At 39.1% G+C, this 24661-nt stretch overlaps 1 protein-coding gene across 1 annotated transcript in view; it reads right to left on the bottom strand.

Annotated features, from left to right (window-relative positions):
- The window catches only part of scara5 (scavenger receptor class A, member 5 (putative)), an 80754-nt gene extending 56327 nt beyond the window's left edge, over positions 1-24427 (bottom strand). Inside the window, exons 1-3 of the mRNA XM_072361804.1 lie at positions 24209-24427; positions 14654-14771; positions 9945-10073 (exon numbers count right to left, since the gene is read on the bottom strand). Of these exons, the coding sequence (XP_072217905.1) occupies positions 9945-10073; positions 14654-14765 (241 nt within the window). The 5' untranslated portion in view covers positions 14766-14771; positions 24209-24427. The remainder of the gene's footprint in view (positions 1-9944; positions 10074-14653; positions 14772-24208) is intronic.
- Positions 24428-24661: the final 234 nt, after the last annotated feature.

Below are 24661 nucleotides of genomic sequence, written 5' to 3'. Positions count from 1 at the left end.
ACCTCAAACGAGCTCAAAGTATTCTGAAGCTTGTGGCTGAGCTAAAAAGAGGGTGCTATTGTTTTCCCAATGGTCACATATGTCAGTTTCCCCACCTTCCCAGAGTCCAGTAATTTGTTTCTATAAAATAGAAAGTAGATTCTTCAGCAAAAATCTTCTCAGATGAAGCACTAAAATAACACAGAGACATTTCTAAATGTGGGGAAAGGTACAAAGAGTTGGAGAGGGCACAATGGAAATCATCAGCACAAATTTGATGCTCAGGTGAAAGTTAAAGTCTTTCCTAAGGTTAACTTGTTTGTCTCTTCTAGGCTACTGTTGTGACATGGCAGTACGGGCAAGGGATTTTCTAAGGAAATGAACAGCAAATGAATCTCAGCAAAAATGCACTGAAATGCACTGAAAGGAGAGAGGAGTGAGGAAAAAGGCTCATCGGGTGACCTTAAAATGAGAATACACTGGTGTCTTTTTGGTAAAGTGTAATAGCGGCTCCATGCATTAATTTCATGCCTTAAACTGAACTGTAAAAAAAAAATTTTAACTAACACCTTTAATGCTTATCTAAGCATCTTTCTAATGAGAAACAAAATGTTTTGACATTGGTTTTGTAATAACGGCTCTCAAGCGAGGATGTCTCATTTGGTGAAAAGACTTCTTCCACACCTACTCTGTCTATGTGTCTGTCACCTAAGATAAAACTGCATTTTGTGGTCATAACAAAAGTAATCCCAACCTGCACCTCACTTTCCTGAGTCCTTCCTTTGTTAAATTAAGCTTACTAAAGAAGAACAATATTCAAGCTTCACAACATTTAAAAATCCCCTTGTCTACTCCGTGAGTGCTGAATCTAATTAAATCTATTATAAGACAGAGTACAAGTAGAACAGTTGCAGTTGTGCAAAGTAAATTCAGCTCATAGGTATTAGGAGGATGAGTCTTCAAGAGATTCAAGAAGGTAGAAAGGGACGCCCTGATCCGATAGCATTTGGTAAATCATCCCATTGTGACTTAAAACTGCATCGTTCATTCAAGACTTTATAGTCAAAAAAGATTTTAGCTGCAGCAGGAAAAACTGAAGTAAAAAAACAAAAATAACTGATAGCATGGCCAAACTCAGTGACCACAAAGGACCAAAACAAGCCAAAGCTGTGTCAGGATGCAGAGCCAGTTGCCCATTTCCACTTAGGAATAACATGCCTGTTACCTACAGTATCACTGACAGGCACAAACTCTTGTTTGAAGATTTCATGGGTTAAAGACGAATAATAAACCTACCATCACATTTTCCAGGATTTAACTGGCAAAGAAAGAGAGCACCGCTGTGCCAAATCCGTGAGCTGCATGTTTTCTCCAACTGGAAAACATGACTCAGTTGCACCTACTGAGGGATGTAGGGCCATGTTTTAGGATCTGCAGCAAGTTTTCAACCCGACAATACCAGTAGATGCTACAGGTGTAGAACTTTGACCCTCTTTTGTGTATATATGGTATGAATAAGTGGATGGAAAATATACAACAATCCAATATTTTGCAGGGCTTTAACAATGAGCTCAGAGAAATTTCTAAAACCAGAAACAACACATGTAAATCTGTTTAAGAACTGTCTTGAACAGCCTGAAGGCACAACAAAACAACTTGTTATTCTGAGAACTGGCTCCAGAAGTAGCACAAGCTATTTGTAACAGTGTCTGGCCAAAAATGCATCCAAAAACCTCACATTCCTCCACATCAGAAACAAATAAATCCCATAGAGATACAATGTTAGCACCAGATCTGTCCAAGTGAGATATTCTGGGTGATAAGGAAAACTAATGAATGAGTGCTCTGATGAGACTGTATGTACTGGCTGCATGAGGCAATATGCACATAAACAAAGATAAATGAAGCATACAACATGTATAACCTTTGCTTTTTTTTCAACTGCAGTGGAGGCTTGAAAAGCAAATGCTAATAAAATGTGATAATCTGAATATCTCACTGGAAGTTTCTGAAACTTAACTCTTAAAACCACCAATATTTTTAGTTCATATGGTAACCCAATTAACAAAGAGTTGCCTAAACAGATATTTATTTGCTCATCCAGTTAGCTGTGATTCTCGTTTTAGTCCTTTTGTTTTTCTTCTAACTCCCGATGGTAACATCTGGCTCTTTAGCCCAATAATGCTCATGATTTTTTCAAGTGGTTTGGTAGTGAGTGGGTAGCGTTTAGGTGGTGTACGACAGCAATGGTGAGCCGTAAGAATAACCCAATAAAGTGGTGGCCTGTGAAACCAAAAATCATTGAGCGAAAAGACATTAAAATGCTCCATAAAACTGAGGAAAACAGAGCCGAGTGATAAATTCTCTTTAGGTTTTGGTGTCTTTTAAGAGAACTCTGTTTCAACAAAGAAAACGTCATTAAAGTTGCTTCAAAGTTACAAAAACTCTCCAGGAAAGAACACATAATATGTAACAATCAACTGCATCCAAGACATGTGTTTTCATGAAATACAGCCAAGTGGGTACATTCCCCTTCATAACTAAGTACATATCCATACTGTGTGATATGCTGTTTCCTTTGATTCCCCAAACGGTCGACAGCAATGAAACTTACTATATATTTCATCTATAGCCTAAAACTTCTGTGAAAATGCTGAAACTGTTCTGTAACAACTCCCCTATTATTTCTGCTTTCATTCTAAAACTATCATGACCCTCTTTGTTATGCCAACCCACATGGGAAGCATTTTAAACTTCTTTTTAAGACATGATCACTGTCATATTCTTTCCTGAAAGACTTAACTGTGAAACAAACCAGTGTTTAAACCACTGTTGGGGGGGGCAACTTTTTTCAAACAGAAAAGGATGATTTCATCAATAAATGCTTAACTTTTATAGCAGTGTTCACAAAGTTTTGTAAGTCTTTTGAACCCACAAAACAAGGAACAGAACAATGTCCTCACTGGCTGCACAGGTCTACTGTTTGTGAACATAAAAGCGACTTCTTTTCATTGTTGTATTAGATGGTTGTTACGTTTTGTCATGAATTAACAGGTGATAGCTTAAAACAAAGCAAATCAAACTTGGGATATTGTGATAATTTGAACATGTTGTTATTATCCTGCTCAAAATCTCACAAGCCCTCAGATTTATCTGTATGGAACCTGACATTTAAGATGAGATACAGTTTCCTCCAGGGGCTGAAATATCTAAAATCATGTCCCATGTTGTGTAGATTTGGACTAATATTCACAGTATTTCTGCCTAAATGTCAAAAGGACAAACTTTTTGTCTCAATTAATCATCATCCGCGTCTTCAAGTATGTCTGTTAAAAGAAAAAAGAAGTCACTACTAAGACAAACGTTTCTCCAACAGGCTCCTCTGGGTTAATAAAGTCACGAGAACATTTAAACAGACCAGTTCCTCTGTTGCTGAGTGTTCTGACCAGAGCAGACGGAGCCCACTGATATCTACAGGGAGATAAGCCTGTAGAAATAATGGACTTGTGTGGCAGCTCTTAAGTGCATGATGAATGAAGCAGGCGTCATCTGGTTCTTTCATCCTCATGTCATTCGGCTTTTTTACGCGCCTCTGTCTATCACGTTCTGGTCCTTCACTTGTCCAAAACTAAGACTTAGGATAAGATGTGCTGAATTATCCACGTCATGAATGCAGATGTTTTCAGCCAAAGACGAGGCTCTGATGCCCTGTAGACAGTGGGAGACATTTTTTGAAGGAAGGCCAAGAAGGCAGAGTAAGAGCTGGAATAAAACCAAAAGTCAAGTGAGAATTCAGACAAAAAAGAGAATGTGGGTAGCACAGAGCTGATTTTGTTCACATCTGAACACTGGCAGCAGTGGTGAATGTGTTTCTGTGTGTGCACTCATTTTGCATGAATGTGTGTGTGTGTGTGTGCAAGTAGGGAGGGGGCCTCCCGTGCAACTACTCTGGAGCCACTTGGATTTTGGATGGACGACATTTAATTTAAGAGAGTCTGGCTGAAAAAACCTCGTTTGACTGCTTTTCGAAAACAACCTCATCTAGAGGCCTTAAAAAACCAAATACCTCTGTGACGAACTGAGTAACTACATCCCTGAGCCTGGGAATATACACAGAGCCGCATCCATTTAAAGGCATCAGCTGTGTAGTTAAAACAGCAGCGGGTGACTCAAAGAGAAGAGAAATGAATTTCAAGGCCTCGGATTAATGCAATGAGTTGATTTCTCTGGGATCCTGCTGATTTGAAAGCTTCTGCTTCCCTGTTTGTTGCTTCTCTTAAAACGTTTCCCTCTAAATGTTTCTTTTCTTTTCCTTCTCCTTCTGTCAATATCACCCTCTGTTTGTCCTCTTTCCCTCTAATAGTTGAGCTGACATTTACAAGGAGGCCACAGTGAGGTTCGCAGAAGGTAACAGCCATAAAGTCTGACACACCTCCAAAGGTTTTCTGATTCACACACACACACACAAATGAATTGGCCATTAAGCCGATGTTGCGTCATTCCTGGTTTTTCCAAGTCAACCAGGAGGAAGAAGTGCGACAGTGTAAGCTCCTAAGACACTGGAATTTATTACAGGACTGAGTGATATGAAATAACAACAGCTAATGCTAATTTCCACAGCCTCCACATCCAAATTTCCACTGTGGAGTTTCACTTGTTTTCAGCCAATCTCTGAGACGGGATCTTTGAAAGCCATACTGCGTGAGCTAGATTTGGAAATGCACGCAGTTGTTTTGGATGGTAAGAGAATGACTCATCTCCCTTCTTTTTTTTCACGATGTTCAGGGCTGATGGAAAGTTTTCAGATTCAAGTTTTCCACACTTTGTTATGTTTCAAACTCATTTAAAAATCTGTTTGTCTCTCCGTTTCCACAAATAATTAATCAAAATTCATACACAATTCTACCCAACAACAAAGCAGGTTTGTCAGGCAGTGTTTTGAAAACGTATCAAACATAGAACACTGAAATCTATTCATTTAAACCCTTCAGTTAGGTGTTGGTTAAACATTTCTTGCAGCAATGCAACCTCAAAACTTCTTCAACATGAAGACTTGGCACACCTTTCTTTTGGAACTTTCTCTCATTGTTCTTGGTAGAAACTGGATGGGAAGCATCAGTGCACAGCAGTTTTCACATCCAACTCTTGAACTTGAATAAGTTCAGATCCAGATTCTGGCTTTGCCACTCCACAGATGCACAAAGAGTGCTTAAACAAAAAAAACACAAGTACACCCTCTCCTGCACACAAACTGGCATTTATAAAGGAAGATCCCACTGTTCTTCAACCCAGGGATACTAAAGTTTTTATACCAATGTGTCAATACCACTTTTACGAGGTGGAAATGGAAATAGCGGCGGCATAATTTGACAGTATGATAGTGATTTTATTTTGTTTATTATTACACAGGTTATTTACAGTAATTATAGGGGCAATAAACAACTGCAGCCATATGCTGGTTATAATGACTTGTTTACAGAAACGTTAAAAATGAAACAAATATTTATAGATCGCTCTGATTATCTACAAGAGTTGGGCCTCCACTGGATCGTTTCGCATGATCTTGGCAGTCGCCACTCGGCGCCAACATTTAACTTGCGGGGGGGGGGGCTTTGGTTTTCATCAGCTATCTTTACTGTCCGAGTCTTACAAGAACATCAGAAAAACAAAACATTCCTATAACATGATGCTGGCATCATAAAGATGGACCAGTGCCTGGTTTAACCATGTAGGGCGTTTATATTTGTGGCCAAATAGTTAAGGCTTTGTTTTATCAGAACAGGGAGTTTTTACTTCTCCTGCTCTGAGTCTCAGGGCTGTCATGTGTCTTTTAGTGAAAAAGGGGCTTCTGTCTGACCACTCTACCATAAAGACCTCAGGGGATTGCTGCAGTGATGGTTGTCCTATAGATTGTCCTAAACACTGAATCTCATTCATGGTGACCACTGGCTCTTTGGTTACCCTTCTTGCTTAGAATTTGTGTCCCATTCCTCAGTTTGACTAAACATCCAGATATAGGAACTATATCGCTATTTCAGAACTTCTTCCACGTCATAATGATGGAGGCTGTTGAGCGTCTGTGCACTTTAAATGCTGAAAAAGTTTTCTAGTCTCTCTCCCCGGCTTTTGCATTGGCGCAATCCTGTCTTGAAGGTTGACAGACAATTCTCTTGGCCTCATGACTTTTTTTTTACTTTGACATTTTCTAACAACTGTAAGACCCTCTATAGAAAGGGTGAGCCTCATTATGTCAAGTGAATTCAAGTAGTCTCATGTGGACTGCAGTCACATTGCAGAAATATTTAAGGACCACAAAATGCTCAGTGGTCAACAGTAATCTGAAACGTTAGCCAAGTCTCAGTTTTGTAAAGCAAGTCAATTACACTGCATATTATATCAGCTGACAGATCTTTGTTTTCACAATTTTCTGGCACACAGTGCAGCCTCTCCCAGCATCCACCTCAGAAGTTCTCCATTTTAATGTAGAAAGCGATTATTCACACAGATGAATGTTTATAGCTGCTGGTTGAATCCATTCTTAACCGAAGCCATGAGGAATGAGCCTGATTCACAGGGCTTTAGTATTACTGGAGGAACTTATATACTATGATTTGTATGTTCTGCAAAATGGTAGGTAAAACACTGTGAAATATTTACTTTACCAATCACTGACACTGTTGAGGTCCACATGTAATACCAGTCCCATAAATACAGGACATTAGAGAAATAACAGCTCCTGAATTCAGAGCTCTGGCAATAAATGCTCTTTGATTGTAGTGAAAAGTACAGCTAGACCGAAAAATGACAAAATATGCAACAAAACAGCTAAGTAAACTATCTCATTAGATCATTACATGTAGTGTATTTCAATCAAACTATTGCTGATAATTTCTTTGCTTTACTTAGACAAAAAGGTGAATTATGATGCTTCTGTCATAAAGAAAAGTTTCCTGCATCTGAAGAAGCACATCTTCGAGTGGTGACAACTAAAAGTTGCTTCTAAAGATGCATGCCTCATTGTAAAATGTAATCACCAAACTCAACATCCCTGACGGGTTTGATTTGTCCTTGTTTTCTCTTCTCATTTGCTTTACAAGCACAGAATTTTAGATTAAAAATCTGAAGCAAAATCATCAAAGACTTGATCAGGGATGACGTCAGTGAATGAGACTGAACGTTAAGTGTTTTTTTGTCACTGTGAGAGACCACATATAAGTCTGTATAGTGGAGTATTGTACACTTGCACACCGTGGCTGAGGGGTAGTGTGAGAACCAAGCCACACAAAAAAAGAAGCCAGCTTTTCAAAGCCACTGTCATGGTTAATCTCCTCTGCCTTTTTTGTAGCTGCGTAAAAGGTCGAGCTTGTCACGCTTCTAAAATGCTGTGACAGATGTAACTTTCATGTGGGAATCGAGTTAAAACCTGTCGCACATGTGCAGAGTTTTGGATCAGCGGCAGAGAGCCCGGTGATCGTCAAACACTGTACTCAGGAAACTGATGCCATAGCTCACATTAGAAAAATCTGAGTAGGACGACAGAGAGAGGCTGTAGTAAGGTTTTAGAGCTCTGCACTACATCTGGAGGTGAAGCAGTCACGCATGTGATGCTAAATATCTGTGGAATTATTCAATCAAGTGGAGAGTTACTAAATTCAGAAGTCGTTTAATACATTACTGGAGCTTAAGTAGTGCTTCAAATAACTGTTGATTTGTTTAGTGTGCTTGTGTGCTCTAAATGCTAATCCAGAAGAGACAGTTGAAGAGGGGAGTAAAGTTTCAGACCATATCCCTGAGCGTTACTTAAGACTAGCTAAATGGTCCTTTGAGGTGCATTTGTGCATGTGTGTGTGCGTCCTACATCACAACTCAACCTTGAGGAATGGCTGATGTCATCTAACAGAGCTCCTAGAGCAAAAGGCAGGCGATATTCTCACTTTCTTGACATATACAGCACATTGCAACAAAATTTTTTGACTGCTTTTATTTTTCTTTCTTTTTAACAGAGGCTCAAACTAGGGACACAGTCGTGTAGAACAGCTGTTTTTACTGGGAAAGCCAAGGGCTTGGTATTCCAACAACCATCCATCAGAGATATATTGGCAGAGGTGCAGCATGCAAAGGGGAGTGATTTTTCAGCAAATGCAACCAAAAAAAGCTTGTTGTGGAAAGGAATGAGGGAAAAAATACCTTATTTGGTACTATGTTGGTTTTAAAGCAGACAAACCTTGCAAATCAAGGACAAAAACTAATGCATAGTCCTGTTAAAAGATTCAAACACTAAATATAAAAATGTGGTTTTTCCAAAGCTACTGGCTGTGTTTAGGAATCTTGAAAAACACATTTTTTTATTTACTATTTCATTTTTGTCTTTTATCCCCACTAAAAACAAAACAAAAACAACTGATACGTTACAAATTTATCAACATGCCAAACCCAGGTTATCTTGGGTCCTTCTACAGAAATTAGAGCTCATTTGAAAGAGGAAAATCTAATTTAGGTATTGACTCCTTGTATGGTTACAATTCAGAAAGCTGAAGAGCAATAGATAAAAAGTTAAAATGTGTTGCTATAAATTGAAAGATAAGTTTCATCCATACAAATTCAAGCTTGACTTATTATATTAATTGTATTAAAGATATAATGTTAAAAGATTTACGATGCTGTTGAGAAAATATCCAGTTTCAACATGATGCCATGATGAGAGGAATTGACAAGGACAGACTGGAGTTCAGCTGGCAAAAACATCTGGAAAAACTGATCACAGCTGAATGTGTATGTAGACTGCCCTCCTCCACATTATGAGCCCATGTGACTATGTGCATGCGGCAGATACTGACTACAACTGTCTTAAAAGAATATGGGACCTCTAGTGGTCATGAGAGCAACTGCATGTGAAGGGTAAAAATGATAAATAATGTATTTCAGCCCTAACCATGAGTCTTATCTAACCCTCATCATGTCATGTTACAGCCTAAAGTCAACCTAGAAATAACAAGGTTTTGTCTTTACATGTAACCGCTGCAACCTGTAAAATGGTGTCCATGTCAGTGAGGGTTGCATTGTAAAAAGAATGCATTTTAACTTAAACCATGATTGTTTTATAATTGCACCAAAATACTATTTCTGCCTAAATTCAACCAGGAAGTAAAAAAAAGGCCTTTTAGTAAAGTGTTGTCGTGCCACTGACAGAATATACGTTGGTCTCAAGCTCATGTATCACAAAGGCCTCTGGTTAAAAACATAGTATTTAGTAGCTCTATTCAAACCCCTCTCCCTCCTCCCTATGCAGACTTTCTGGCTTGCTAAACAACAGATTTGACAATGATGTCAGCTCTGATGTGGAAGTGCTAAAATGAGGCGTATTTCCCTCATGCTGCTTGTAGGAGCGATACTTTACAGGTAGAAACCATGAGTTGTATTCAAGGGTATGAACATAGATCAGATATGATATCTTCACTTAGAGAACTTGTTGGAAATGTGATACCTAGAAAATTGAAGCCTCTCATTTGTGATCAGTCCAGTTCACGTATATGATAACTAAAGCATGTTATAAAGCCTAAAAAGTCTTGAAAACCCTAACTTTGCAACATGGTCATTAAGAAAAACATTTTGAATCTCTAGTTGATTCAATCTGCAGTTTCTGCACATTTGCTCTGTATCAATGCATGGACAACTGAACACTCGGTTCTTTTTGCAAATGCTCTATATACTGTGTATTATTCTTAGTTCTCAGATTTTTTAATCTTGAACATTTGTTTAATTCCTATATAACTCATAACATATTATTCATATATTTTATCAGGATTTTCTACATTAACTAGATTAATATATTAGTTCTAAGGTAATGTTCAGTGCTCCCAGACCATCAAAAGTTGAATAAAAGAAAGAACTCAAACACACACAAACGCATTTGGAAGATTGTTGGAAGATTTCACAGGTAAATCCACCCTTCACATGCATCCTACCTGCCAGGCAGAGTCCAAAGATGGTGAGAAAAACCAGGATGTAGAGGGAAACGATGGCGTACTTGATAGCTGAGAGGGAGTTCAGGTGACTGCAACACTGGTCCTGCTTCCTACGACGCATTCCAGACACTGAGCGAAAGAAAAATTAAACATTTCTTAGCTTTCAGATTTAAGCAAAAGGTAAAACAGTTTTGGTTATAAAATATCTTACTTGCATCATTACATGTAAACTTCCAGTCTGAGGTTCAAAGACACTCCTTAAATGAATATTATGGCAGATTTTGAGCTATCATTGTTGGCTTTGATGTTCCTCTGTTTGATGTTTGAGACTTTAAATTATTGTTGGTTTTTAAATGTTAACGCACTGCAAAACTCAGACACTTTCCAGACGCTCTCAGTAGCAAAACTGTGGCAAAAATTCAACATTATCCCACAATATTTAAAGAACATGCATCATGACCCACACGTCATGCGGTGTTACATGAACTGCGCACACTCACTGAGGAGCTGTTACGATAACTCATGTCAGCACTTAACAGTCCTCTCAGGGTCAAACAGATGCTTGAGAATTAGTCTTGATTAAACTGACACTGCTTTACATGAATAATGGGAGAGTTGTTTCTTTGTGTATGAGTATGTGATGGGACAGCTCAAAGGGAGTCAGTGGTGAGGTTGTTGATGTTGCTGATGGAAATATTCTCTTTAGGTCAAGAAGGTGAAGAGATTTAAAAAGTTCTCCTGAAATCGCATCGTTCATCAGCCACTGCGGTAAGACTGAGGCTTTTACTTTATTAGTGTTTTCAACCATCCATTTATTACCAGTTATCCTGGACCAGCTCACAAGGGAAAGCAGACATCCCCAAACCTCCCTCTCTCCAGCCACCTCTTGCAGCTCTTCCACGGGACATTAAGGCGTTCCCAAGTTAGCCGAGAGATAATTATTATTCAGAGTCCATTTTCTGCCCAAAGGACTCCTCCTGGTGAGACAAGTTCAAATCATCTATCCTGGGAGAGGTCTGGAGGGCATCCTAACCGGGTATCTAAACCTACTCCGCTGGCTTCCGTTGATGCAGAGGAGTAGTGGCTTTTTTCTGAGCCCCCTCCACTGAGCCCCTCACCCTATCCCTTAGAGTTATTTCAGTTGCTTGTATTCACAGTCTCATTCTCTTGGTCATTACTCAAAGCTCCCAGCTAAATCCTGAACTGGCCGACCTGGAGACTCCCTGCCACTTAGGTGTGCCAGGAAATTCTGTCCAAAACAGTTATGAACAGAGAGGGTAGCACTGGCAAAGTCCAACACCCACGGGAGACAAATGTGACTTATTGCCGGCAACTCAACCAAACAACTCACTCCAGTTGTATGAGACCCTATTCTTCCAAAGCACCACTTGGACACAGTTGTAAGCCTTTACCAAGTCCAAAAAACACATGGAAACAAGTTGGACAAACTGCCAGCGTAAAGAGCTGGTCCACAACCAGGGTATGAACTGCATAGCTCCTCTTGAATCCAAGATTTGCAGGATTTGGCTATCTGCTGGACTTCTCTCCAGAACCCTGGCATAGACTTCCACAGGGAGGGTGAGAAGTGTAATTTATCTGTAATTGAAACCCTCTGATCCACCTTTTAAAAGCCCCCCAGGATGTTTTTTCTGTTTTCTTCTGTTTAGAAAACATGGCCAGAAGTTTTCATTGAACCACAACTTGCATTTGACAAATCAAACAGGAAATTTTAGACTCATCTATCACTTTGTAACAGTCTGGAACATGATGTGAAAAGGCTCCAGGTTTCTAAGAGAAATCAATGTGGCAATATTATGATAAATATTACATCCACTGGGATATCATGACGTTATAGATTCTGTTTTCGTACGAACACTCACTATGTTGGACTGAGTCCGAATTTTAAATACAAAAACTCCTAACAGCATGGTTTCATTTGGTCCATGACAATCAATCAGTGGATGCTGGTGGACTGTTGCTGATGCACAAAGACACACACTTCCCCTCTGTGATGAAGAACACACTCTACTCCAGTGTAAGACAAACACAGCTGGAGCTGATGTGTGTTCAGTCACATGGTTGGAATGTACAGCACAGAAACACAACTGGTGTTTCAAGCTGATCTTCCTTTTTAGTTAATTCATGCTTGGCTTCAAAACACACTTTCAGAAAGCTAAATATTACAACACCGTACACATAGTCTGAGAAATACAACCAGCAGCTTCAGGAAGAAATCCTCAACTCATACCAACTTGTAAGTATATTACAAAGCAAAACCGAGGAAGTGCAGTAATTGGCTGTGCATAAACAATGAAAGTTGGCACAGGGACTTATTTTGGAATGAAATGGTGTGTAGCTCCTTTTAATGTCTTTTATATACATCTTAGGCACTGGTAGGGATATGTTTGATGTTTGGACAAGGTCCTGCAGCAGTCACAAAGGCCTCAAGTCATTACGTCAAACTAGAGAGGAAAGAACATGATAAAGAGTATGTTTTTCTTTAGCATGACTATATTCATTGTTTTTATCAATGTTTTCTCTAAAAGGGGCAACCACAGTATTCAAAAGTGCAAAGTGCTGTCTTCAAATGAGCTTTTTTCAAGCAGCAGTTTAATCTCAAACATATAGCTCATTGCTGAAAAAAAAGTGCTGGGTTAGTGTGACCAAACTTGACCAGAACTGGGTTAACACACCAAGATACTCCATTTGGGATTAATCCTACAAAACAACAAATCAATACAGCAAATTACTGAGTAATACTTTAAAGCTGCCTGGATGTAAGGATGTATATAGAGGATAAATACCTTTTGACTTATGGAGTTATGCTCAGATGGCCCAGCAGCACATGAAGGAAGGAGTAAATCTAGCTAAGAAAATGTATTGTCTTCATTTTTTAATCAGAGAAGATGAGAATTCTATTAGAGCAAGAGCTGATTTGGAGCCATTGCCTAGTGGCCATCAGTGGGATTGTGTGTTAAGGCACTTCTGCGCTGTCTTTAAGTTTGACAGCAGAAGACTACATTGTGTTTTTCTACTGTGTAAGACAGAGAATCAAGGTGGAGAGTGTAACCAAGGTTATACCTACAATGTACAAATGCTAAATACAAAATGCTAAATGCCTTAAAGTGCTACTACCAGTAATGGGATACTGAGGGACTGCACTGTTTGAGCTGATTTACTATGAAAGAACAACGATTGAGCAGGAAATTTTAACACCTGTCAATGGTGCACTTCAATCAGTCAGTCAGTCAATGACCAACAAATGCATCTGAGGTGCTGGCCTCGATGTTATGGTGCACGAAGAGAGAAAAAGAAGAAGGGTTAGCTGCTCTTTTATAAAGAGAACTGGGCCTGGAACACATGGCTCTCTCAGATGTGTGACTCTCATCGCTACTGTGAGGGTTTAGTGATGTGTTTTGACATCTGAAGCATTCGAGCCTATGCCCATTCATCGTTGAACACATTTAGGAAGGACAGCATTGGACTGTAAGCATTGGTGCTGTATCTCCGATGATGGTGTCATAAATAAACAAACACTCTTCTGACAGTTGTTTATGCAGATGTTTTTTCAACTATGAATAATCAAATACACAAAATGAGTTTTGCTCCTTAAACTTTTATCTTTCCAAATCAAATACAAATGGTGTTTTGTATCATAGATGCCATCAAAGTCAGCCGCTGTCTCCGTTGTTGGCGCGTGATGGTGACATTACAACTTCCAACAACTTCCAGCTCATCATCAAGCTCTGCAGTGGCCTGATAAGGAGCCATTCATATGAATCAGGTGTGGTGGAGGAGGGAAACATTGGAAACATGCAGGGCAGTGGGTCATGAGGACTGGAATTGAGAAACACTGTGCTAACATTTGATTGCCAAATCAATTTTAAATACTTTCAATTTAGTCATGATCATGTGATGGAACAGCCAAATATCACTGAGGACACACCCAGATGTTCCTTCCAAGATAAAAACTAATTTATGATCCACGATTCAGCGATTTTAATCCATGACATATCAAATCCAACTAGGCTGTAGAGAGATATATATTCTTTTAATGAACTAGAAGTGAAAGTGTTCCAGGATTCAGAGAGCTGGAGCAGCACAGTGTTCTTGATGAGCAAGGTCATTGTCTGCTTTTCATTAGAAAGTCAACAAACCCACCAGTTAAGGTTCACTCAGACCTTCCCAGCAAATGGGCCAAGCTTTGGGTTCAAACCTGAGAATATCAGAGTGGTTAGCTGTAGGTTTGTTCAGCTGCACCTGTCCTCACACACATGCAGATGTTGCTTCTAGATGTTTCTGGCTTTCATAGATGACTGCCATAAGATGACGGAATGACCTTCTCTTCTTGTCCATGTGTTTTAGTGGGCTTGACTGAGCCTGTGTCGGTTATCAGTGTGTGGGTGTTTCTGTGGACACACAAATGGTTTTGTAGAAAGTCCCTTTTTTAAAAGATCTGCTAAAGCATTTACTCTTCTTTTGTTTTTTATCTCCCGCTTCTGTTTCTGTTGCCAGTAAGAATTGAGAGCAGCTGTTGTCATTGATAATAAACTACTGTGATGAGCTTTTTCAGAACAATATATTGTGGTTGCTAACTCCTAAATCCAGGTCAAAGCATTTTAGCCGCTTTTGCAAGAGGTCTGTATTTTAGGTATGAAATTAGAAAACAACAAGCCTTACATTCAACAAGCTCCATTTCTCTTTCTTACCGTCATCACACAGGTTGAGCTTGGACAAGTTGCGTCCATCGTAGGCTTCCTCATACATGGAGGTGTTCTCTCTCTCGTCGTTTGTGCTCAGATACATGGCTTTGTTCTCCATCTCCTCCTGAAGATACACAAGTGCCAATAAAAGACATCACTCAACAACAAAGAAGAGTATTTAAAAGCTCAATCTGACAAGCATCATTGTTACTAAACAAACCCAAGTACGCACACACCAGTTCAAAAACACTGAACCATGCATACACACATTTAGCAGATGAGCGAATTAGTGATCTATGCTTGTGAGTCAAATATCACCTTTTAGTTGTACTAGATATAAATTCTGCTCAATTTTACATCAGTGCTGCCTCAACATCATAGAGGCTGGACTGCAACTGGTGAGACAAGGTCAGATGTAGCACTGCAGATGTTAAAATGACGTAGCAGGACTCAGAAAAGTTGCTTTTCCCTTTATTCACCTTTATTATGTAGGCTAATTGATGAAATTTCAACCTAACCCCAAATTAAATAACTGAGGAGTCGGGCATCAATAGTTTTCAGTTATATCTTCAAACACTGTACATGCATCATGAAATAAATCTGTAGATTTCATACAGTTTTTAAATGTGAAATCACTTTGAGGTGAATACTTGGTGCAACTGAGTAACAGTGTTGCCACAAATTGTTAGAAAAAGTCACAAGTGTACTCAGTTAGACTCGAACCTGGGCACATAAGTAAAAAAGTGTTACATGCTTACAAAAGAGGCCAGTGCATATGTTCAATGCATGTTGAAGACACTGTGGAGGATGGGTTTTAACATTCATGCAAGAAACACAAAGGGACCGCTGGTCCTCAAAGGTCCATAAATTAGAAACTTCCATCAGCTATCTTCAGATCAGGGTTACTAATCAGTCCTAGACCCAAGATTAGTTTTAGCTCTTTTGAATCTCTGATTCTCAGTTTTTCCCACCCAAAGTGGAAATCACAAAAACCTCTTGTGTTTGTTGTTGTGTATCGTCCGCCTGGCCCTTATTCTGAGTTTCTGTCTGAATTCTCAGAGTTTTTATCCCAGTTAGTGGTGAGTACAGATAAAGTCATTGTAGTGGGTGACTTTAATATTCATGTAGATGTTGAAAATGACAGCCTAAATATTAACTTTAATTCTATATTAGACTCTATTGGATTTTCTCAAAGTGTTCACAGACCTACTCACTGCCTTAATCATACCCTTGACCTTGTGCTGACTTATGGCATTGAGAGTGAACAGTTAACAGTGTTCCCTCATAACCCTGTCTTGTCTGACCATTTTTTAATAACTTTTGAATTTACATTACTTGACTACACGGTTTCTGAGAAGAATTCTACATATAGAAGGTGTCTGTCAGAGAATGCTGTAACCAGATTTAAAGAGTTGATTTCATCATCCTTTTCTTCACTGCCATGTGCTGATATGACACAGGATGGCTACCTAAATTTTACTCCAGTAGAACTTGACTCTCTTGTTGACAGCACTACAGCTTCAATGCGTACAACACTGGACAATGTTGCCCCTCTGAAAAGGAAGGTAATCAGTCAGAAGAGGTTGGCTCCTTGGTATAATTCACAGCTGCGTGCGTTAAAGCAGACTGCAAGAAAGCTGGAGAGACAGTGGCGTTCCTCTAATTTAGAAGAGTCTCAATTAGTCTGGAAAGATAGTTTAATAACGTATAAGAAAGCACTTCGTAAAGCTAGAACTGCGTATTATTCATTATTGATAGAAGAGAATAAGAATAATCCCAGGTTTCTTTTCAGCACTGTTGCCAGGCTGACAAAGAGTCCGAGCTCTGTTGAGCCATGTATTCCTTTAACTCTCAGCAGTGATGATTTCATGAGATTCTTCATCAATAAAATTGTTTCTATCAGAGAGAAGATTAATGGAATCCTTCCCATTATTATCACTGATGTATCATCAAGTAGAGCAGCTTTAGAAGTATCTTTCGAACCTGAATTGTATTTAGACAGCTTCTGTCCAGTTGATCTTTCTGAGCTAACAACAGCAATAGTCTCTTCTAAACCATCAACTTGTATGTTAGACCCAATCCCAACCAGACTGTTCAAGGAGGTTTTCCCCTTAATTGACACTTCCATATTGGATTTGATCAATCGGTCTTTGTTGACAGGATATGTACCTCAGACTTTTAAGGTTGCTGTAATTAAACCTTTACTTAAAAAACCTACTCTTGATTCAGAAGTGTTGGCTAATTATCGACCTATATCCAATCTCCCTTTTTTGTCCAAAGTTCTTGAAAAAATAGTTGCAGTTCAACTTTGTGATCATTTACATAGAAATAATCTGTTTGAAGAGTTTCAGTCAGGATTCAGAGTGCATCATAGCACAGAAACAGCACTGGTGAAAGTTACCAATGATCTCCTGTTAGCCTCTGATAGCGGACTTGTTTCTGTGCTTGTCCTGTTGGATCTCAGTGCTGCATTTGATACGATCGATCACAGCATTCTGTTACAGAGACTTGAACATGTTATTGGGATTAAAGGAACTGCATTAGGCTGGTTTAAGTCATATTTATCTGATAGATTCCAGTTTGTTCTTGTAAATGAGGAATCTTCCTCACACGTTGGAGTAAGTCATGGAGTTCCTCAGGGTTCTGTGCTTGGACCGATTCTTTTTACTTTATACATGCTTCCATTAGGTAACATTATCAGACAGCATGGCATAAATTTCCATTGTTATGCTGATGATACTCAGCTGTACTTATCTATGAAACCAGATGAAACCAATAGGTTGGTCAGACTACAAGCCTGTCTTAAAGACATAAAGACCTGGATGACTCAGAACTGTTTGCTTTTAAATTCAGACAAAACTGAAGTTGTTCTCTTTGGACCTGAGCGCTTCAGGGAGAAATTGTCTAGTTATATAGTTACTCTAGATGGTATTTCCTTGGCTTCTAGTTCTACAGTGAGGAACCTTGGAGTTATTTTTGACCAGAATTTATCATTTGACGCACATATAAAACTGGTTTCTAGGACTGCCTTCTTTCACCTTCGTAATATTGCTAAAATCAGGAACATCCTGTCTCAGGGTGATGCAGAGAAACTAGTTCATGCATTTGTTACTTCAAGATTGGACTACTGTAATTCCTTATTATTGGGCTGTCCCACATATTCTCTGAAAAGCCTCCAGCTGATCCAAAATGCTGCAGCCAGAGTTCTGATGAGAACTAACAGGAGAGATCATGTTTCTCCAGTTTTAGCTTCTCTTCATTGGCTCCCTGTTAAATTCAGAATAGAATTTAAGATTCTTCTTCTGACATATAAAGTTCTTAATGACCGAGCTCCATCATATCTTAAAGATTTAATTGTAAGATATTTTCCTAACAGAGCACTTCGCTCTCAAACTGCAGGTTTACTTGTTGTTCCCAGAGTTTCTAAAAGTAGAATGGGAGGTAGAGCCTTCAGTTATCAGGCCCCTCTCTTGTGGAATAAGCTGCCAGTAAATGTCCGGGAAGCAGACACCCTTTCCACTTTTAAGATTAGGCTTAAAACTTTTCTTTTCGATAAAGCTTACAGTTAGGGATGGCTCAGGTAATCCTGAAACATCCCATAGTTAAGCTGCTATAGGCTTAGACTGCTGGGGGACCTCATCTGTCACACCTTTCCTCACTTTGCTCTCTTTTTCCCCCTGTTTAATTTCAAAATTGATTTTATGTACATGTGACATTATTGTGGTTATTAACCTATGTTTCCCTGTTCCAACAGATATCCTTTGAATGGCGTTATGGTGTTTTTCCCCCCTCTTTTCCCTCTTTTCTGTCTTCTCAAACCCCAGCTGGTCGAGGCGGATGGCCACCCTTCCTGAGTCTGGTTCTGCCAGAGGTTTCTTCCTGTTAAAAGGGAGTCGTTCCTTTCCACAGTTGCCACAGGCACGCTCAGGACGGGAGATTGGACTGAAGACACATTTCGGTGCAATCTGTTGGTTTCCTTAGCTAGGATATTAATTTTTTGAATTAGCTCTATATGAATTAATTGGATTATGATTACAATGAATTGAATTCCAATTGGCTTGAATTGGACTATATTACTTAAGTGCCTTGAGATGACAATTGTTGTAATCTGGCGCTATATAAATAAAATTGAATTGAATTGAATTGAATTGAATCTTAAATCCCTTCTTATAAGAATCTATGGCCTCCTAAACAATAGCAACATGTAGAAAGTGAGGTAAACATAATCATAAGGGATGATGTTGAACTTGACTAATTGAAATTGAAGTTGAGTCAGGGAAGCATAGTTAATCATAAAATTTTTTGATCTTTGTTATTAATCTTCTAAGACAATCCTCTGCTCAAATACAGTACATTGTAATGGGGCGTAGCCTGTAATTATGCTTACGGAGTATGTGAAGTCTACTGACTGTGAGAACAACAGTGACCTGTAAAAATCACGTCCATGCAAGTGACATTTTCTGTTACATTATAAAAACAATGTACTTGAGTCCTAACCGTGACAATTTTCTTTTTAAAACCAACCATGACAGAGGTTCATCGTGATGTGCTTGTATGTAACCTAAGCAACCAGCAAAATGGTACCCATGAGGGTCACAGTTGTGTAAAAAGAAATTTAAATCCTAACCATAACAAACGCAATTGCCTAAACCCAACCAGGAAGTGTCATGAGCGAATGAATGATTTAAAGCACTACCCAACCCCCCAGCCAACATCCTTATGAGAATGTTGTGCCTTCTTACAGGAAACCCTTGAAAATTCTGTATATATAATAGTGTATTATCGTATTTCCAGAATGATGCTCTAGAGGTCATCAAAATTGCCATGATGCATTAAGTCACAGGTATAATTTAAAATAAAACAAATCTAAAATAATCTGGAACTTTTTGCTTCAAGAAAACAGAATTTACAGTTTGTAGCATCAAGATTACCATGATAAGCATTAGAGAATATGTTTTGTTAATGTTCGTAAGTTTGATCATGTGTGTGCGTTATTTCCTTAGTGTCCACTGCTCCCAATGAGGTGGACCAGCTGTGAGAGATGCGATCATCACTGCTTACTTGGCTTAACAACAAACTCACAGACACACACGCAAAGCTCCAAGCTAAACAAACAGAAGGAAGGAAATCCTTGTGGTGCAAGGATTGTGGCTGTATTTTGACCAATGTTATGTGATTTGTACATCTGCCAACAAAGCTGGAGAGGAGTTGAGTCTGTTTGGCTTTTACAACAACTATGAAATAACGTGCATAAAACTTGGAAAAGGTAATTTCCCAACTAGCCTTGAGGAGTGTATGGACGTGGCCACTGCTTCACATAGTATTGCACCAGAGGAGGTAATAAAACTAACTCCTGTGCCAATTTTCCAAAACATGGTAGAGTATTTGAGTGTCACAATGGGAATGGCAACGGTGCACATATAGAGCTGGTAGCCATACTCTGCTATGATCTCATCTGATAAAATGGTGCATCTGTTCATTCATTTTCTGTGGAAGTGGAAGCACAATAAGCAAATGTCTCCAGACCCTCTCACTGGAAATAAAGACATGAAATTATCCAAAACCCTTCCTGGAGGATCATCAAGGACCTACACAGTCAGTGTTTCTCCCATTTGGTCATACAGTATGTGAAGAAAGAATAAAATAAAATAAACTAGATGGACACTGACTGATTTTTCTGCATACACTGTTACGTGTAACAAATGTGTTATTGCAGGTGCAATAAAACCTTCCCAACAAGTGGCAATGAAATACTGTATAAAGATAGTAAATGTCAACAAATGTTAGTCCCAAATGTCTGAAAGTCAGTGCAAAATATCTGAATCTCATATGAGTAGGGATGATACCAAACTATAAGTTCTGCTTCTGATAGGGAAAGTATTTGGGTCAGAGTGTGTGCAGCTCTCCTTGTGACAGCTGTGGAGGGGGAGGGTTTAACCCCTATTTATCTATTTAACCCCTTTTACTACCCTCAGAGTGAAACCAGTGCAAGAATGCACCCCATAGCTAGATTTATGCGAATACAGCTAAGAAAGCAGCAGCTTTAGTGTGTACGGCCATCACAAACAAGTCGAACTGCAGCTCTGAGAGAGCAGCGATCTCACTCTATATATTGCATACATCAGTTGACTAATTTGGCAAATTGCCATAGGTCTTTTGACAAGAGCTAAATTTATGGTGGCTACATCCGCTTTCGCTCAATGCCTGTGAAACATAAATTTTGCTATCGACACCAGGAGGAGTAACTGGGTCCCTCTGCATCTAATTATATGCAACCCAAAAATGTATCACTGTGTGGACAGTGAACGCAGATTAGGCACGTGTTTAAATTAACACACACTCAAAGAAAGCATACCAGACAAAGACAACAAGCAGGAAAAACAGCTACGTTCTGAGGAGAGTGTTATGATTGTTTTAAGGGGAAAGATTCTGCAGGAAAGTCACTGTCGTCCACAAATCTTCAATGCATCATTGAAAGAGTACAAGGACTGTAGACCAATTAATTGCAAATGCATAGAAAGCTTTGGTGCAACTGACCTATATATATATATATATATATATATATATATATATATATATATATATATATATATTGGAGCCACAATAAAACCATGTATTCAACAGCAGTCACAATAGTCCCAATCAATTCATGCACGCAGATGCAGCAAACATGAACATAATATCTTATATCCCAAAATGTCTATAATATGAAAAAAATATCTTCAGGCACTTCATAAATAAAGTTAAATTCAAGCCCAATAGTCTAATTCAATCCAAATCAAAACTACATACGAATTATGAAAGGTGAGGAACGAGGAGTGCTCTGACACACCTAATTTTGGTGAAGTTCCAACACGTAAACAAGAAGAGAAACTTTTCTAATTAATCAATTATCTTTAGGAGCAGTAATTTGAGCTGAAGAAAATGCTGACAAAGCTGCAGCTATTGTTATTCTCTGCCGTGACACATTTTGCTATGAAAAGCACACTGAATTTCAACAGTTTAGCTGTCGACATTCTAACTGATATGAAATCCAGTAAATTGCTTTTTTTAATCTATATTTTATGTTCTTATAGCTGAGACTATTTACCCTGTCATGCTTGTTTGCTCCTTCAGTTATGGCAGGGTTTCCCACGCTACTCATGATCTAAACAAATATGAATGAATTGAAAGGGAACAGAAAACAAATAGATGGGACTTGGGGCAGAAAGGCTGTGTCAGAGGGATGAAATTAAAGGAAATGTGCTCCTGTCAGGAGTCGTGGTTGTAAACTCTCTCAAGCCTCTGTGGCAGATCTGTGAATATTTGAGAAAGTGGTTAAAAAACGTTCCATCAGGGCTTTCTCATTAAAGAAGGGATAGAGGGGTCAGGTTGACATTTAGACTGAAGCTAGGCAGGAACCATTAGGGCTGCTAGGAGATCCCACAAACCACTCCACACCCGTGTGTATGTGTGTCTGTGTCTACAGACAGCATGTCTGAATGTGTGAGTGAGTTATCTTTTAATTACTCTAAGTTTGATGGGATAAAACTCTCATCATTAAGTTGGTCTTGCTCTGCCAGCAGAGGATGGTGGGAAAGCAAAGCAATCAGTGTCTTACTCTCATCCGCTCTGCAACTCAGGAATTTTGTTATTTTTTAACATAATGGGGAAGGTAATGGAAAAACCTTCAAATTTAGAGAAATTGTGGCAGCAGAAAACTGATTTACAGATACAGTACAACTACCTGATAAACTAATTTGAAACATCTACCAAAACTAGACACTTAAATGTACTTAAAAATAATTCCAGGAAAGATGGGTCATTGGGTAAAATGTACATAAACGCAGAATGCAATGATTTGTACATCACTTAAGTCCTATATATAACTGTAAATAGAACAAAAAGACAAAACACCTGTTGAAACATCTCCCAACTTAACAGAAAAATGTGGTCTCGCAAAATATTCACTTTTTACAGAAATCAGGGAAGCTGCATCTGCTATGCAAAAGAGGAAGAGGGGCTACCTGGCTTGTCATGAGCACACAGTTCAAAAGCCAGCATCTGTGATAGTAATGGTAAGCATTAGAAGCTAGAGTAAGTACTCTAGCTTTCACATCTGGGCTGCCATCAAGATGACAAAGGTTTCAGGGTAGGCTTTGCTCATTTAATCAAGATAATACCAAACCGCACTCTGTGCATATTAGAGCCACATGGCTCTGTAATAAAACAGGATTAACTGCTGTGCCAGTAATCCAGACCTATCACAAATAAAAACATTTGAAGCTTTATGAAATTAGATAGTTTACAACTTGTTTAGCAAAATTGACCACAAATGAGAAAATATCTGAGGACGGGTGAACACCTTTGACTCTTCTTCAAGCCCTTCCTAAACTGAATACTGGGAGGACTACCGCTGTCCCACTGAGAGATGTTGCTACTGACATTTGGGTGGACTGATCTATAAAAATCTTTAGGTAGATGTTAAGTGTTGAAGTAACTTCCTTATAAATAGCAAGAATCAGGTTTGCCCAGCAAAATGTGAGATGAGCAGTGCTACTTCACCTGTCAGTGGTGTTAATGTTCAATAACAAATACTGCAGCATGTCATAAATGATAAAGCTCTGAAGCTGAAATGTTATTTTGTGGAATACAAAGTGTCCGTCTTTGCTGATGATTTTATAGCTTACATTTTTAAAAACAGTGACATCTTTTGCTGCAGAAATGTGGCATACAGCTGAGTCTGGTCTACTCCATGGTAACAGCTCTGAAGAGTGACAGTTTGATGGATTGAAAAAAGGATTTGATATTCACCCATGAAAGCAGACAGTCCTCTCTCTTGCCTCTCAACATGAGAGGACACAGTTATCTTGTAATTCGTCCCCAACAGAGAATCCGGTTGTTGGGAATGAAGCAGCACCTGTGGTCTCTAATGGCAAGTAATATTGAAAGTGCTAATTTTCAGACTTCAAATATCACAAATAGGTGCATACAGGAGAATTTGAACACACTATATCTTCATATACAGAGAGCAAACCCCCTGTGTTAGTGCTCAGTCATCCGTGTGCAACATTAACCCATTTTTCCGCTCAATTAAAGAGATACTTCACCCATGGCCGCTGAAACACAAAATAACAATTTTCTGCGGATGAGTTCCATTAAATGTGAATTTCCTGTCTATTGTGGCGTACCGCTCCAATAAATAGCACGCAATAAATCAGCTCTTTAACTTTCCATTCATCCTAATTGCAATAAAAATTTAACAGACGTTGACTAGTTTGCCCCCCTCTAAAAGGTCAAAAGTTTAGCCCACTTGGTGATTTTGCAATGCAGGAGCCTTTTTCACACGCAGAGAAATAATCTGCAAACACACCCCATGAATCTAACACTCTTATTAGTGGCCATGACATTTTATATATTTGCTATTAAGCTCCTTGGAGCTCATTTCAAGTTCCTCTACAATAACCTTCAGCTTTTCAAAGGATTGGCAGGTGACACACAGGTGCAGATTTAAATATTTTCTGCAGCATGTTTTCACTCAGGTCGTGTTAAACCGAGGTCTGAGAAGACCTCCCGTCTCACCTTGTCAGCTGTCACTTGGATTCACAGTCACAGCTCTGCGTTCCGCATTTTTTCTCACAAAAAGTTGCGTCTTGACGCTTTTTACTTCCTTTGTTCAGTCCGACAGCTCCCAGAGTGTCACCGACACCGCGTTGAAGTGAACCGGCAGAGAAAATAAAGTACAGCAGCATGCACAGCTGCTCTCAGTGTGGCAGAGACAACAACTCTGAAGTGGAGAGGAAACTCCGACATTTGGAATAATATACACGCGCAACATCGTCACGTGACCACTACAAACTTCAAGCTGAAGATTGCGCTGCAGTTGGTCCCCAGACTGGGAGATGAGGAACGTCTCCCAGTGGCAATACACGAGCGCCCTCCTTCGGATGTAGACAATATGTCATACACCAGTTTTTATACTGATCATTTGAGTATTATATTAACAATAATAAATAGAGTTTAGAAACAGAGGGA

This window comes from Leuresthes tenuis, unplaced genomic scaffold (assembly GCF_036924035.1).
Source record: "Leuresthes tenuis unplaced genomic scaffold, fLeuTen1.0.hap1 SCAF_13, whole genome shotgun sequence".
NCBI lineage: Eukaryota > Metazoa > Chordata > Actinopteri > Atheriniformes > Atherinopsidae > Leuresthes > Leuresthes tenuis.
The sequence above is the reverse complement of the archived record's forward strand: the minus strand, read 5'-3'. Positions and strand labels throughout refer to the sequence as shown.